The 13314-nt window shown below is 34.3% G+C and overlaps 1 protein-coding gene across 1 annotated transcript; it reads left to right on the top strand.

Annotated features, from left to right (window-relative positions):
• Window positions 1-2562: 2562 nt before the first annotated feature.
• On the top strand, window positions 2563-7593 carry LOC108777369 (facilitated trehalose transporter Tret1). Its single transcript, XM_018544236.1, has 5 exons — window positions 2563-2619; window positions 5162-5509; window positions 5947-6104; window positions 6339-6791; window positions 6980-7593. Exons 1-5 carry the CDS (start codon window positions 2563-2565, stop codon window positions 7578-7580), a joined length of 1617 nt encoding a protein of 538 aa, XP_018399738.1. The 3' UTR covers window positions 7581-7593.
• The last annotated feature ends 5721 nt before the right edge of the window (window positions 7594-13314 follow it).

The following is a 13314-nucleotide window of genomic DNA, read 5'->3' as shown; positions in this document are numbered from 1 at the left end:
ATTTATGTTCAGCAATTGAAAAACACCTTTTTTTGCAAAATTTCTGTTATATATTTTAATTAGCGTTATAATTTTCTTTCTATCAAAATATTTCATTTACAGCTAAAAGTATAAATTAAGTAAAAATATAGCTGTATTTTATAATAAAGAGACTATGTGTATTTCTTAATTTTCCTTTTAACTTCTAACTTACATTGTGTCAGATAGTCCTATACAATCCTATATAATCTTCTAGTTTTCTGTAAAGTATAAAAAAATTCCTATACGTATAGTGTCAGTATTATACATGCTATATATATATTACTTTTATTAACATTTAAACAAAAAACACTGTAAAAGTACAGTTTTGAGACTGATTTTTAAAAAGTAACGAAAAGTTACTTTTCGAGTAACGGTAACTATTATTACTTTTTTTACTCGGTAACGAGTAACTGTAACTTGTTACTTTTAAAAAGTAACTTTTCCATTCCCTGTTATTCAGAATGCGATTTTCATCTCCGATTTTGATGAAATTAGGCTTATTCGACGTGTTTTTGTACGAAACGAAAGAATTTGTAAAAAAAAACGTTGAATCGGCCCTGCGAACCGAGATATTACGCGTTAAAGTTAACCTATTAAAATTAGAAAATCTGTCAAAGCGATCATGTGTAGCAACACAAACGCGTCGAATGAGCTTAATATAATCGAAATCAGAGGCGAAGCAGCATTCTGAATAATTACCGAGAGACTTTCAGTTGTATTTTTATTAAAAATAATCTTATATTTTACTATTTGTACCTACATAACAAATGTAGAAGTATTGGTACTTTTTATGGACCCATTTTGTGGACCTTCTTGCTCCGCATATAGAGTAAGAAGTGCCGAGTGATTTCCTCTGCAAAATTTACGATATCTTTGTAATGAAGAGAGTATAGATGCATACTATCTAGCATGTATTTTGTAGCCAAAGGTCTCTAGTTTCAAAAAATATCAACGCGATCTGTGTGAGTTAAATATTCTTTATTTTATAAGCAAAAAATGTCAAAAGTAGCCCTTTATTCCCCGGTCTACTCTATGTATTTCTTGATGAAAATAATATCAGTGCGAGCGCGTAATAGCTTGTTGAGCGTTAACAGACAGGAAGGGCGAACGCCGAGATTCTTAATCCACTCGTGATCTTAATAAGAAGATCTTATGACAGCCGAGACGTGTCTTTCATAGCGCATGAAACGTATAAGAATCTACACAGCTGACATTTGCAAACAGATTTATAACGTTGTTAATTGGCGTCGATCTTATCGCAGGCGTCGAAGCGGCATGGCATGATGAATGGACGCGCGATGGAGACGATAAGTCTTGAACTCTAATCCATGCGTGCCGCGCGTTGACGAGTTAAATTGAGTTAAACGTGAGAAACCGATTGAGGATCTAGCGGTGATAACAGACCGGTCTCATGAGTCACGAGACCCCGAGTGTCGTTGCTGTCAGTTCCTCAACCATTTCGAGTGGCGGACCGCCGCAAATGACCGCTTCATCGCACGATCATTATTCAATTTGTGCGCCACATGAAATCACGCGCGATATAATAAATAGTAACGTATCAGACTGCTCTTTACCCTGATGAAGTGAACTGTAACGTTCACGAAACGCATTCCAAGAATGGGTATGGATAAGGAGATAACCCGCGAAACTTGTAAACAGTAACGTATTCAAGAAGTTAAACCTCGTTAAAAATTTCCTTCGATCTCGAGATCTATTCTAATTAATTTCTACGCAGACTTATAAAAAAGCATTACAAATTACATTTAATAAGTATTTATCTCGAATCAATTATCTGTAAGTGTTAATGAAACATAGAATGTGAATGAATAATGCAAGAGCCAGTCGTGTGCAGGTCGTAATAAACAATGTCTGTTAGAAAATCAATTAATTCGAGAAATGCATGGCATCCATTGAAATATTTTTTCAATTCTTATTTCCTTTATCAACAACGGCAGTTCTCTTTGTAGTAATTACGCTTGTACAATATGATTGATGTCGAGGTGAATTAACGCTTTTCATCACGAATCAAAGTTACGCGAGATCGTCCCTATCGAGATCTCAAAGTCCGAGTGTTCGGGGAATTTTCTGCACGAGTGCGCGATCGCGTGTTATCATTATTGTATCATTATTCACAACGAGAAACAAACCGGAAGCAACTCACCAAACGGCACATCGAACTTTTTCCTTTGAAATCAGAAAAGATTCGTGTAACGAGAGTCGATTATAGATAAAGATAATATATAACAAAAGTCAATTAAGTATAATATAATAATCCAGATATATGACATTATGGCAATCAACATGAATAATTCTAATCGCGCATCGTTTAGACTTTATCCGTAATTAATAACATTTATTTACTTAATAATAATAATAATTTAATTTATATGTGCAAACATCAACAACTGAATTTAGACAAACAATAGAATTTAATTTTTTAATTTATATTTACACATATTAATTTATACAAATAATATCATCGCTGTTAATCCATCTGATCCCATTTTTCTACAGTCACCCAACTACGCTTCGAGGTGTGCAATGATTACGCAAATGAAGCTCTGGTGGAAGATCCTTCATTCCGGCGACAAGAATGGTGTAAGTCACTTAATCTAGCGTTACGATTAGCGGCGCCGCAATTAAGCACGTCCGCTTGCGGTACCGCATTCTTCGGCGGTACTAATTCCGACATGGAGCGCACGACATGTTGCATAATTTTGATATTTTACGAAGAGAAGCGAATTAAGTGTCGGACTGCATAAGGAGATATTTCCTTAATGCGATATTTATTTAATCGAGCACACACACACTGTTAAATCTATAGTATAAATAAATTTAACTTAATGTAATAAGTCGCCATTGCTCCTACTAAATATATCGTTATTAACACTATATAGTGTCAAATTTAATTATCGTTTTAGTATGACAATATATTTAGTAAGAGCAGTGACGACTTACATTAGATTTTTGACCTATAGATTTAACAGTGTACAATTTTTTGCCGAGATTCCTTCTCGCGAAGAATGCCGATGTAACGCGAAAGGCACGAAATGATCACTTATGAAATCAGACAGGACGAAGAAATTCCGAACATTTTTTATTATACAATAATTAACATTAAGGGAATAAAATAAAAAATAAAAATATGATAATAATAAATAAGCAAAAGTAAAAAGATAATTGGTATAGAGGATACATTTATTTCCTGCCTCCGTAATTGCATCTCGCAATCAGCTTGATACATTGCAATTGGTGCAAATAACTATTACGCACGAGAAGACTTTGTTAAGCGAGGCCATCGAAGGGAAGATGATCGTTTATAAATAAATAAATGGATAAGCTGACAGCGTGGAGGCGTCTCGATCGGCCTTCTCGATTCTCGATCGTCCTTCGACGATCGAGGATTTTTGAAGCTATCATAATGCATGCGTAACACTCGTAACATTGTGCATCCTTTTGCTTGATTTTCAGTCCGAATTCAGAGTTAATTAGACCAACAAATAAACTTAATATAATCTTTATCTACTAATAAATTAATTCGTATATTTTTTTTATTTTATTTACTTTGTTCTTTTTCTATTTCTTTGTTTTTTCAATCTTTTATGACTGCATTAAAGTTGATTATGCTCTTATTAAATTTGTATAATATACGATCAGAATCTATCTTTTAGAGTAGTGCATTATTTGCCTAAGTCTCATGTCTCTATTGTTACACTCGAAAGCGAATTTCCATACGAAATCGGATACCGATGTGGGTTTCGTAGCCCCGAGCGCATGCAATCCTTGATGCGACCTTCGGCCAGCTTACCACTTTCTCGCGATCCGAGTGATAATAACTAACTGCGGAGACACATTGTTACGAATAATTTACTCAACGTCCGCGATAGCGAATATCGTACTTTTGTCTTGTACAATGTATATATAATGTACTGAGTTTTTTTTTTAACTGCATCTTGAACGTGAAGTGATAACATCCGCGTTGAGCGCGTCATCACGTCGCTATTCGGCACTATCGTTGTCTGCGTTGAACTTGCAGAAAGTACTTACTAATCATTTATTATACATGTCGAGACATGACAAGATAAAGAAAGAAATTCGTTGACTTTCCTTGGATGACTTTTTACATACCGGATTTCTCGAAGTTAAAAAAAGAAAAATGAAAACAATTATCTATTACACTACTACAGGATAGGCTCCTAACATGAGATAGTTGAGTTTCTGCTAAAATAAGCTCGAGTGGCTGATCTATCATGAACTTATTACTCTTAAAGTAGAATTTATTTAATGGAATACTCATTATTAGATCATATTTTTTTAATCATATATGTTTATTATATAATAAATAAATATTTGATAATAAATTCCGCGTGCAGTGATAGAGTAAGGTTGTATTAATAGAAAAATACCTGATATGATAATTTATTTAATTGTAAAAATTAAATATGATGATTGTGAAATCGAGGCTCGAAAAATTCACACAATTACTATATGTATAATTAAAATTAATATTTGTTGTGTTCCTACTTTTGTGTAGTAAAAGCTTCTATATACGAAGCTTTTCTTTATTTCTTCTCTTGGTTCCCTATTATAAGATATCATTTATAAGAAAATCCTCGTGTCTCATATTAGAAATTCTTTTTTTTAATTAACAAAGCTTAGGTGAACTTTCATAATTAAAAAGTTAATTTAACAGAGAATCAGGCTCTAAAAGAATAAATCCAACTAAATAAATTAATGCTAATATAAATTAAAATATAAACCATATTTTGTTAATTATATATGAATAGTTAAAGTGTTAAAGAAATAATAGTTAAAGAAAAACAAATCGAGACAAATTCAAGAAGGAAGCACTATGTTTTTGTAAATAAACGAAACGCTTAATTACGTGATATTCTTCGCAATATATTAGAATAAAATTAAATATTTTAACGAATTTGTTTGCTCGTAGACCCTTGTCTCTCTTTATTATTAGTTTAAAAACTTCACGAGTATACTATTAATTCACACGAACAACTTGTGCTAGCTTTAATTGATATTAATTTGTTTAGTTGTTTCATAATTAATTAATTAAGAATTAACAAAAATATCTACTCGCATACGTGTGGTAAACATTTCATGTAATAAAATCTGGCATTTGCAGATTTTCGCAGGTTTGGCCGCGCACTCTGGCCAGATCTCCGTGGGTCTCTCTCAGGGATACAGCGCGATCCTGATACCGAAACTCCTCGAGACAAACTTCGTGGACCAGTCACAAGCTTCGTGGATCGCCTCCCTCGGTGTAATCTCAAATCCCCTCGGTGCCTTCGTCGCCGGAATCTGCGCTGAATGTTTCGGCCGCAGGTCCGCGATCGCCCTGGCCACGCTACCACACACCATCGGCTGGCTGCTAATTGCGTTATCGAGAAATGTGTCGATGCTGTACGTAGGCAGATTCATTAGCGGTATCGGCACTGGCATGGCCAACGGGCACTATCTCTACGTCAGCGAGGTACGTACACTTCTGCGACGTATAGATAATAGATTTAGGAAACGCAAATGATAGATTTTTGACATGATTGTACAACTATTGCAAAATTTTTCATTAACGTTCCAGACAACAAAAAATGTCTAAAATCGGATCATAAGACATTTTTTTGCATCTAAAAAACGCCTCAAAGACGTCTTATGTCACAATTTTAGACTTTTTGTTGTTGGGGTATATCGATATTTGAAAACTGAAAAAAAGGGTTTGATAATAACTATCAAATAATGCTAATTAAATATTTGGTTAATTAATCAAATCAAACTGTTTTTTCAGTAAACAAATGTATGTATACGATGATTATTGAGTCTTAATTAGCGTGAGTAATTAGTGTTATTAATGATAGATACTATTTTTTATTTCATTTGTGCGGATGTAAATAAAAATATCTGATTTTCTTATAGGCTGCAGCACCAAATCAAAGAGCGTGGCTTGCGAGCTGCGGACCAGTTCTAGTCTCCCTAGGCGTCTTGATTGTATACACCTTAGGCGCCATCACGACGTGGCAAAAGGCAGCCGCTGTCAGTATTGGACCTGCGATTTTGTCCTTTACATTGATATGGTACGGTTAATTAATCTGCAACTGTAAAATAAAAATAATTGAATTTTTGACGCACACGAATTACCGCTCAGAAATTGGTACTCTCACTTGTCCTTATTTCATTATTGTAAAATAAAAAGTCGCGAAAGTCCCCGTTTATTCCACTCACGCATATAAAATCATAAAATTTCAAATGTTCCCATAAAAATTTCAATAACACTTTTCCAAACATTAAATGAAATGGCATTTCTGTAGGATAATACCGGAAACTCCCGCTTGGTTGATTTCAAGAGGTCGAACAAACGAGGCCAAGGAGGCTCTTCTGTGGCTGCGAGGTCCCGGATTGAGCGTCGATAAAGAGTATCAAGAACTCTGCGAGACGAACGTGAAGCGGAAGGAAAAAAAGGAGAGCCTACTGCGAGCGTTACACAAGCCCAACGTGTGGAAACCATTCGTGATACTCTTCATCTTCTTCGCGCTCCAGCAACTGTCCGGCATCTACGTGATCCTGTTTTACGCTGTGAGCGTACTCAAGGATATTGGCGTAAATATGAATGAATATGCGGCTAGCGTTGGCATGGGTGTCATCAGACTGTTCGCATCAATTCTCGGCGCTGGATTGGCCAACAGTTTCGGCAGGAAGATCCTGGCTTTTTCCAGCGGTTTTGGAATGGCTATCGCCGCCGTGGGAGTCGCTCTTTGTTTCAGGTTTACATTTCAACTCCTTTAAGTTTTACAAGTTCTCGTATAATATATGTATACGATGAATAAAAAGAATGTAAAAAAAAATGAAAAAGAGCTATGAGCAAAGCAAGATCTTTAATGCATGCTTATAATTAAATAACAAATAAAATTCTCGATGCGATTCTTAGAAATAATACAACTTTCTTTACCAGGTTCGAACTCCCATCGTGGATGCCACTACTTTGCATCGGGGTCCACGTTGGTGCGTCCATGATCGGCTTCCTCACGTTACCATGGGTCATGACCTCGGAATTGTACCCGTTGAGATTCAGAGGCAGTCTTGGAGGTTTTACAACCAGCATCGTGCAAATATTGACGTTCGTGACGATCAAAACGTATCCGGATTTGAACGCTATCGTCGGTCTGGAGTTCACTATGTGGATATTCGGCGCGGCCGGCATGCTAGGCGCGATCTTTGCCCTAACGATATTGCCGGAGACACGGGGACGTAGCCTTGACGATATCGAGATGAAGTTCTCCAGCAAGTCGAGTAACGACAGTTCGATATACGCCGACAAGATCTTCTCTAACGCGTGTCTTCGGTCCCAACCGAAGAATATCATTCTCCAGCGATTCACGTCGATCTCGGAAGAGAAGCAACCGAATATCGCAGCGAAAGCGTATGTCTATGACAACTTCTGCCTGGAACTGTCCCCGGAGAAACTGGAGAAAGATATCAATATCTCCGAGAAGAAATTGACTCAGGATCATCGAATTGTAATCGGCATCGCGCTTGAACACATGCGCGTTTGATGCGAGAAAGAATCCGGAAGAACTTTTTTAAAACTAATTTCTACATGTAACGTTATATGTACATATATTATGTATAAAAATATAGGATAGTTAAATTATGTCTAGAATAGTTATTTATTTGTTTTATACAACTGATAAAAACTGAGTTGATCAGTGATCGTAGTTAGGATAATTGCCGTTTTATTTATTGTTGCCAAATGTTCCTTTAGTATTTCGAACATACCTAGAAAAGTGTAGTTTCAAAGATCAAAAAAATTACTACGTAATGTTTTTATAATAATTATATACAATTGTACTTCGTGACACTTTATATAAATGACTTTGTGTAATTATTCAAATATTTTCACTGCATTTATGTAATATTACCAGCGCTGTCTTTTTATTTCTAATAATGCAAATATTTTGTACAAATTGAAAATGTATGTCCTTTTTTGTTTGACAAGTTAAATATTAACTAAATAAATTTTGTTAATCACATGTGTATTTATATAAAATTGTAAAGACAATCAATTTTGACTCTTTACGACGATATAAACATTTATTTCGTATATATAAGAAAAACGTCTACAAAAAGTTATGCAAATTTTATTAGAATCATTTATTTTAAAAACATTGAAATACATGATGTCAGAAGCAAGAAATGAGACGTTAATTTTTGTTAAGTGATATTTGCAAATAAAGACAATTTGGATAAAATGAAATAAGATCACTTTAAAACAATTATAAAAATGGACAAAAGCTATTTTTATCTTCTCTGATAATTAGTAAATAATGGTAAAGTGATAAGAGGCGTGAAAGTGAAAACAGGCTACGCATTGAGTAAAAGCAGTTCACATATCTTTTATAACTTTTTATAATTATTTACTGATTATCAGGGGGAATAAAGATAGCTTTATTAAACGACTTATAGTCTCACAGATTCCGGATTCAATCGTAATTTTCATCCCACGTATGCTTTAATTTTAAAGGTTGATTGGAGACTTTGAAGAATTGTGAGTGAAAGGAGTATGAAAAGTTCATTTCAGAGAGGAATAAAGTTTTTTCAATATTGAGCAACAATATGTGAAAATAAAACGTAATGATGTATATTGATTACAAATGTTCGTGATACAGATACATATCGGTGGAACCCCTTAAAATATAATATCTATGTAATAACGGCATTACGAAGGCGGTATGATAAGTCAGTGACTTTCTTAAACTTTTTTTTTTTTACTAAAATTCAACTTATTTTTCAAAAATCTTTTAAAAAGTCAATGACTAATTAAACTGCCCACGTATATTCCGCAAAATTGTATGAGAAAGGGGTATAGAAAAAATAATTTTCTCAATTATTATATGTACATATTATACGGTGATGTGGAATTTCACGCGTCTGAGAGATAATAACGCACGACGTATCCAGTTTTTCTTTCCGCATTTCTGTTTTTATAAAACAGTCACAAATACAAAATCATGTACAAATCGGAGATCGTGATTTCTCAGTATCAACAATTTCATTAACCACGTAATTATCACGCGTAAGCAATGATTCGAATTTATATATACAGTAAAACTATGACGCCGACGTCTTCTTATCGATGAATTACATAATTTTCTATATATAATAATATCGATCACATTTAGCATTTAAGATCGTCAGTATGTATATACCGTCGCTTAAAGATCATATTTACAATCTATTAAATGCAAAAATTGTGAGGAAATTTTTAAGTACAAAAATAATGAGACAATTGCCGCGATAAATATTCTCCTTGACACTGATGGATGTTACGCAGGATACTTATATCTCCTTGAAAATTATGGAATTTAACACTTACAAATTAAGCGATTTTGTTCATTTTATTCCATGTTTTAATATGGATTACATTCCATATTTAAAAAATAAAATAAAAATCTTAAAATTATAGTATTCCAATGTCATGATTTTCAAGAAAATGCAGTCACGATGTAGATTACTGCGACGATCAATATATTAACGGAGAGCATAAAAAGCATGTGAAACATTTAAAAATAAAATGTTCCGACATAATCCGATTCAATTCCTCGATCGGCCGTTACATATTTTACATTTACAAACTATACTTTCTCAATCGATATACAATTACAGTCAGGCAGTTTATGCTTTACTACAAATCTTTAAGAAAATAGCTAAATATTCGATTCTCTTCCTCGTCGCACTGCTCTGTTGTACAGAGTCCTCAGGAGGGGGTTAATTCGGTTCTCTTTAATATATTTACAACGCTAGGACATTGGTAATTAAGCATTCATACTTTCAGCATTTTTTTTACACATCAATCTTACGCTTTCTCGTATGACAAACCGTATCGCCAAATTTCCGTGAACGTTCGATCTCAATTTCGATACCCGAGTTAAAAGCGTGGGAAAAAAAGTACATAAAATAATCCAAAGAAAAATCTTTACATATAAACGCAGATAAAATACGAGTGGCGTTAACGCAGAGGACACGCATTAAAATGTTCAATTGAGACTACTCCTGAGAATGGAAGACGTCTGGCTAACTAATGCGAAACGATCTACTTCAGTAAATGCAATCAATTGAGCATTATTTGTATATTTTTTATCAATATTTGCATTGATATCTAATTCCCTATCATAACAAACGAATTGCGCCTTTCTTTATTGCTATACATTTGCTCAACTACAAAACTGATGATACGCCACTGTTTTATTGTTAAATCTATAATTGCATTTGAGACTTATATATTTAACGCAACTATTATTATTTATATTCCCGATTACTATTATTATTATTCTGTGTGGTCCATATTCGAGACTCGCGATCGTGAGAGAATCTTATTATACTCGTTATATTAACCAACGTGGTTAAAAACATTATGCAAACATATCGCTCGAAATATAGGAGGTATTATATATGTGCGTTATTATTGTATTAGAAGTTGTAGGCTATGAGAAATGAGAACTGCACAAATGCGTGCAACAAAGCTAGATCTTGTTCTCAGCTATGTATAACTATATGTAAGATATTTAAGAGAAGGGAAAAATAGATATCATGTAATCCTGATATTTTACTAAAGAAAAAAATAGATATCATGTAGTCCAGATATTTTACTAGAGTTAAAAGTAAATTAATTTTAATATATGGGATAATGTTATAGAGAAATATAATTGAGTGCTAATGGAAAAATTTTGTACTCTTTCTAATGAAAAAGATACGCCCTACGATAATATCTCAATGTCAAATAAACCCTTAAAATATACTAGTTACATAAACAGTCGAGAAAAATTATTGACATTAGCTCATTAAGCACACATGAATAAAAAATGCCATAGTCGGTCAAAACGGTTCTTCGTGCTTAATAATATTTTTTTATAAATTTATTTCAAATTTATTTACAATTTCCAGTTCGAGCAAACTTGTACGCCGATTATTTATCGGTTTTGAAATAGTCTTAAACTGAAGTTAAAATAGTAATATCACAAATTAAATGAACAAGCAATATTATTAGGTGTGTCGGAAAGTTCCGTCAATCTAGCGGCGAGTAGCTATAGCTAGAACTGTTGATAACTCTAATATCTCTAAACCAAGCTTAATTTTTTAGTTTTACCATTTGTCAATAAAATTCAGTATGTAAAAGTATACGTTTGCATCATTAATATTGCTTTTTACTGCATCGAAAATGTCGACATTCGAGCCAAATGCTCGTAAGCGTCATTTGCACAAAGTATTAATCTTTTGCTTCAAATGGAAAAAAACTGCAGCTGAAGCTCATCGAATGCTTGTAGAAGTTTATGGTGATAGTGCTCCTTCCGATGAAACATGCAGAGAATGTTTCGACGCTTTCAAAGTAGTGATTTTGATGTGGAGGACAAAGATAAAGAGCGTTCTGGACGGTCAAAAGTATTTAAAGACGAAGAATTGCAGGCATTGGTGGAGGAAGACCCATGTCAAACGCAAAAATAACTTTCAGAAACATTAAATTGTATTCAATCTGTTATTTCTGATCATTTGAAAGCCTTGGGAAAGATCTACAAGGAAGGAAAATGGGTCCCATATGAACTGAAGCCAAGAGATATTGAAAGGCGAAAAACTACCTGCGGAATTCTGCTTGTTAGGCAACAAAGAAAGGGATTTTTGCACCAAATTGTGACTAGTGATGAAAAGTGGATCTATTTCAATAATCCCAAACGCCGAAAAACCATTTGCGATCCAGGCCAACCATCGACATCGACGCCAAAGCGGAATATCCACGGAAATAAGACAATGCTCTGTATTTGGTAGGATCAGAAAAGTATAGTGTACTATGAGCTGTTGAAATCTGGTTAAACAGTCACAGGAGGTTAGTTCTGAAGAATCACTTGACCGTTACGAACGCGTTTCGGATCGAGTGCACGTTATTGTATATTTTTGAAAGTGTTGCGGACTTTAACTGTGCATTCCTTGTTCTGGATGCGGTTTCGCAAATTGGTTCTACTCGTTCGTTCGTCTGACGCGCGTCCTGACGCGCGTTATTGTGGCGTAACGACGTCGTAGACGCAATTTTCATGATTGCATAATATTTTTGGAAAAATGTTGCCGACTTTGACTGAGCCCCTACGAATTCAAATTTATAAGATGTGATCTGGCCGTATCGACCTCCTTTTAAATTGTTTGGAAGCGGGAGTCATTAATTAATTAAGAAGAAGTCACAGGGGATCTTTACCGAGAACAAATTATCCGTTTAAGCCGAGCATTGCACGAAAAACGACCAGAATATGAACGAAACAGCATAAAGTGATCTTGTTTCATGACAACGCTCGACCTCACATAACAAAACTCACAAACTTAAAAAAACGTTAGGAGCTGAGAAAGTTTCGGAAGAAACTTCGCTGGGAAGTGCTACCCCATGCGGCTTATTCACCAGACTGTGCCCCTTCCGACTACTACTTGTTTCGGTCGATGGCACACGCACTTGCAGAGGAACATTCAACTCTTATGAAAGCGTCGAAAAATGGGTCTCTAAGGCCTGATTGCACCAACGTGATTTCGATTTTAAGCAAAACTTAAACTGTCTCTGTTCCTCTTTCGGCTTTAAAACGAGATAGATAGAGTTTTAAGCTTAAAATCAAAAAGTGTTGGTGCAACCGGGCCTAACTGGATAGCCTCTAAAGATGAGTCGTTCTTTCGCCGTGGGATCTGCTTTTACCAGAAAGATGGGAAAAAGTCATATCTAACGATGATCAATACTTTGATTGATGTACGTTTTCATTTTGTTTCTTAAATAAAGTCATATTTTTTGCATAAAAACGAAGGGAACTTTCTGATACACCTAATATTGATGCAATTCAGCATCTTAGAAAATTTTGTGTTAATAACTGATGTTAATAAGTATCTTGAAAATATTGTAAATCAAAATAAAACACAATATATTTCAGAACAAAACTACGAACCATACACATAAACAAATAACATTAATGTATCAAGAAAATACATTTAAAATAAATACAATTAAAATAAACCGGTTTATTATTGGGAATAATTTATTGGAAAAAATATTACCTCAGCCGGAATTCAAACCTGGATCTCCCGAATTTCATGCGTCCTCAATTCAGTATATTAATCATTCCATCGATCATACGAATATTTCATAATACGATCGATATCGGATAATATATGCAAATAAATATCCCCAAAACATTCGTTCTAATTGACAGAGCTTTTAAAACGAAATTTTTACTGGATTCTTATAAATGTCGCGTCTCCAGATATATA

The sequence above is a fragment of the Cyphomyrmex costatus genome, unplaced genomic scaffold, assembly GCF_001594065.2.
Source record: "Cyphomyrmex costatus isolate MS0001 unplaced genomic scaffold, Ccosl1.0 scaffold43, whole genome shotgun sequence".
In the NCBI taxonomy this organism is placed as follows: Eukaryota; Metazoa; Arthropoda; class Insecta; order Hymenoptera; family Formicidae; genus Cyphomyrmex; species Cyphomyrmex costatus.
The sequence above is the reverse complement of the archived record's forward strand: the minus strand, read 5'-3'. Positions and strand labels throughout refer to the sequence as shown.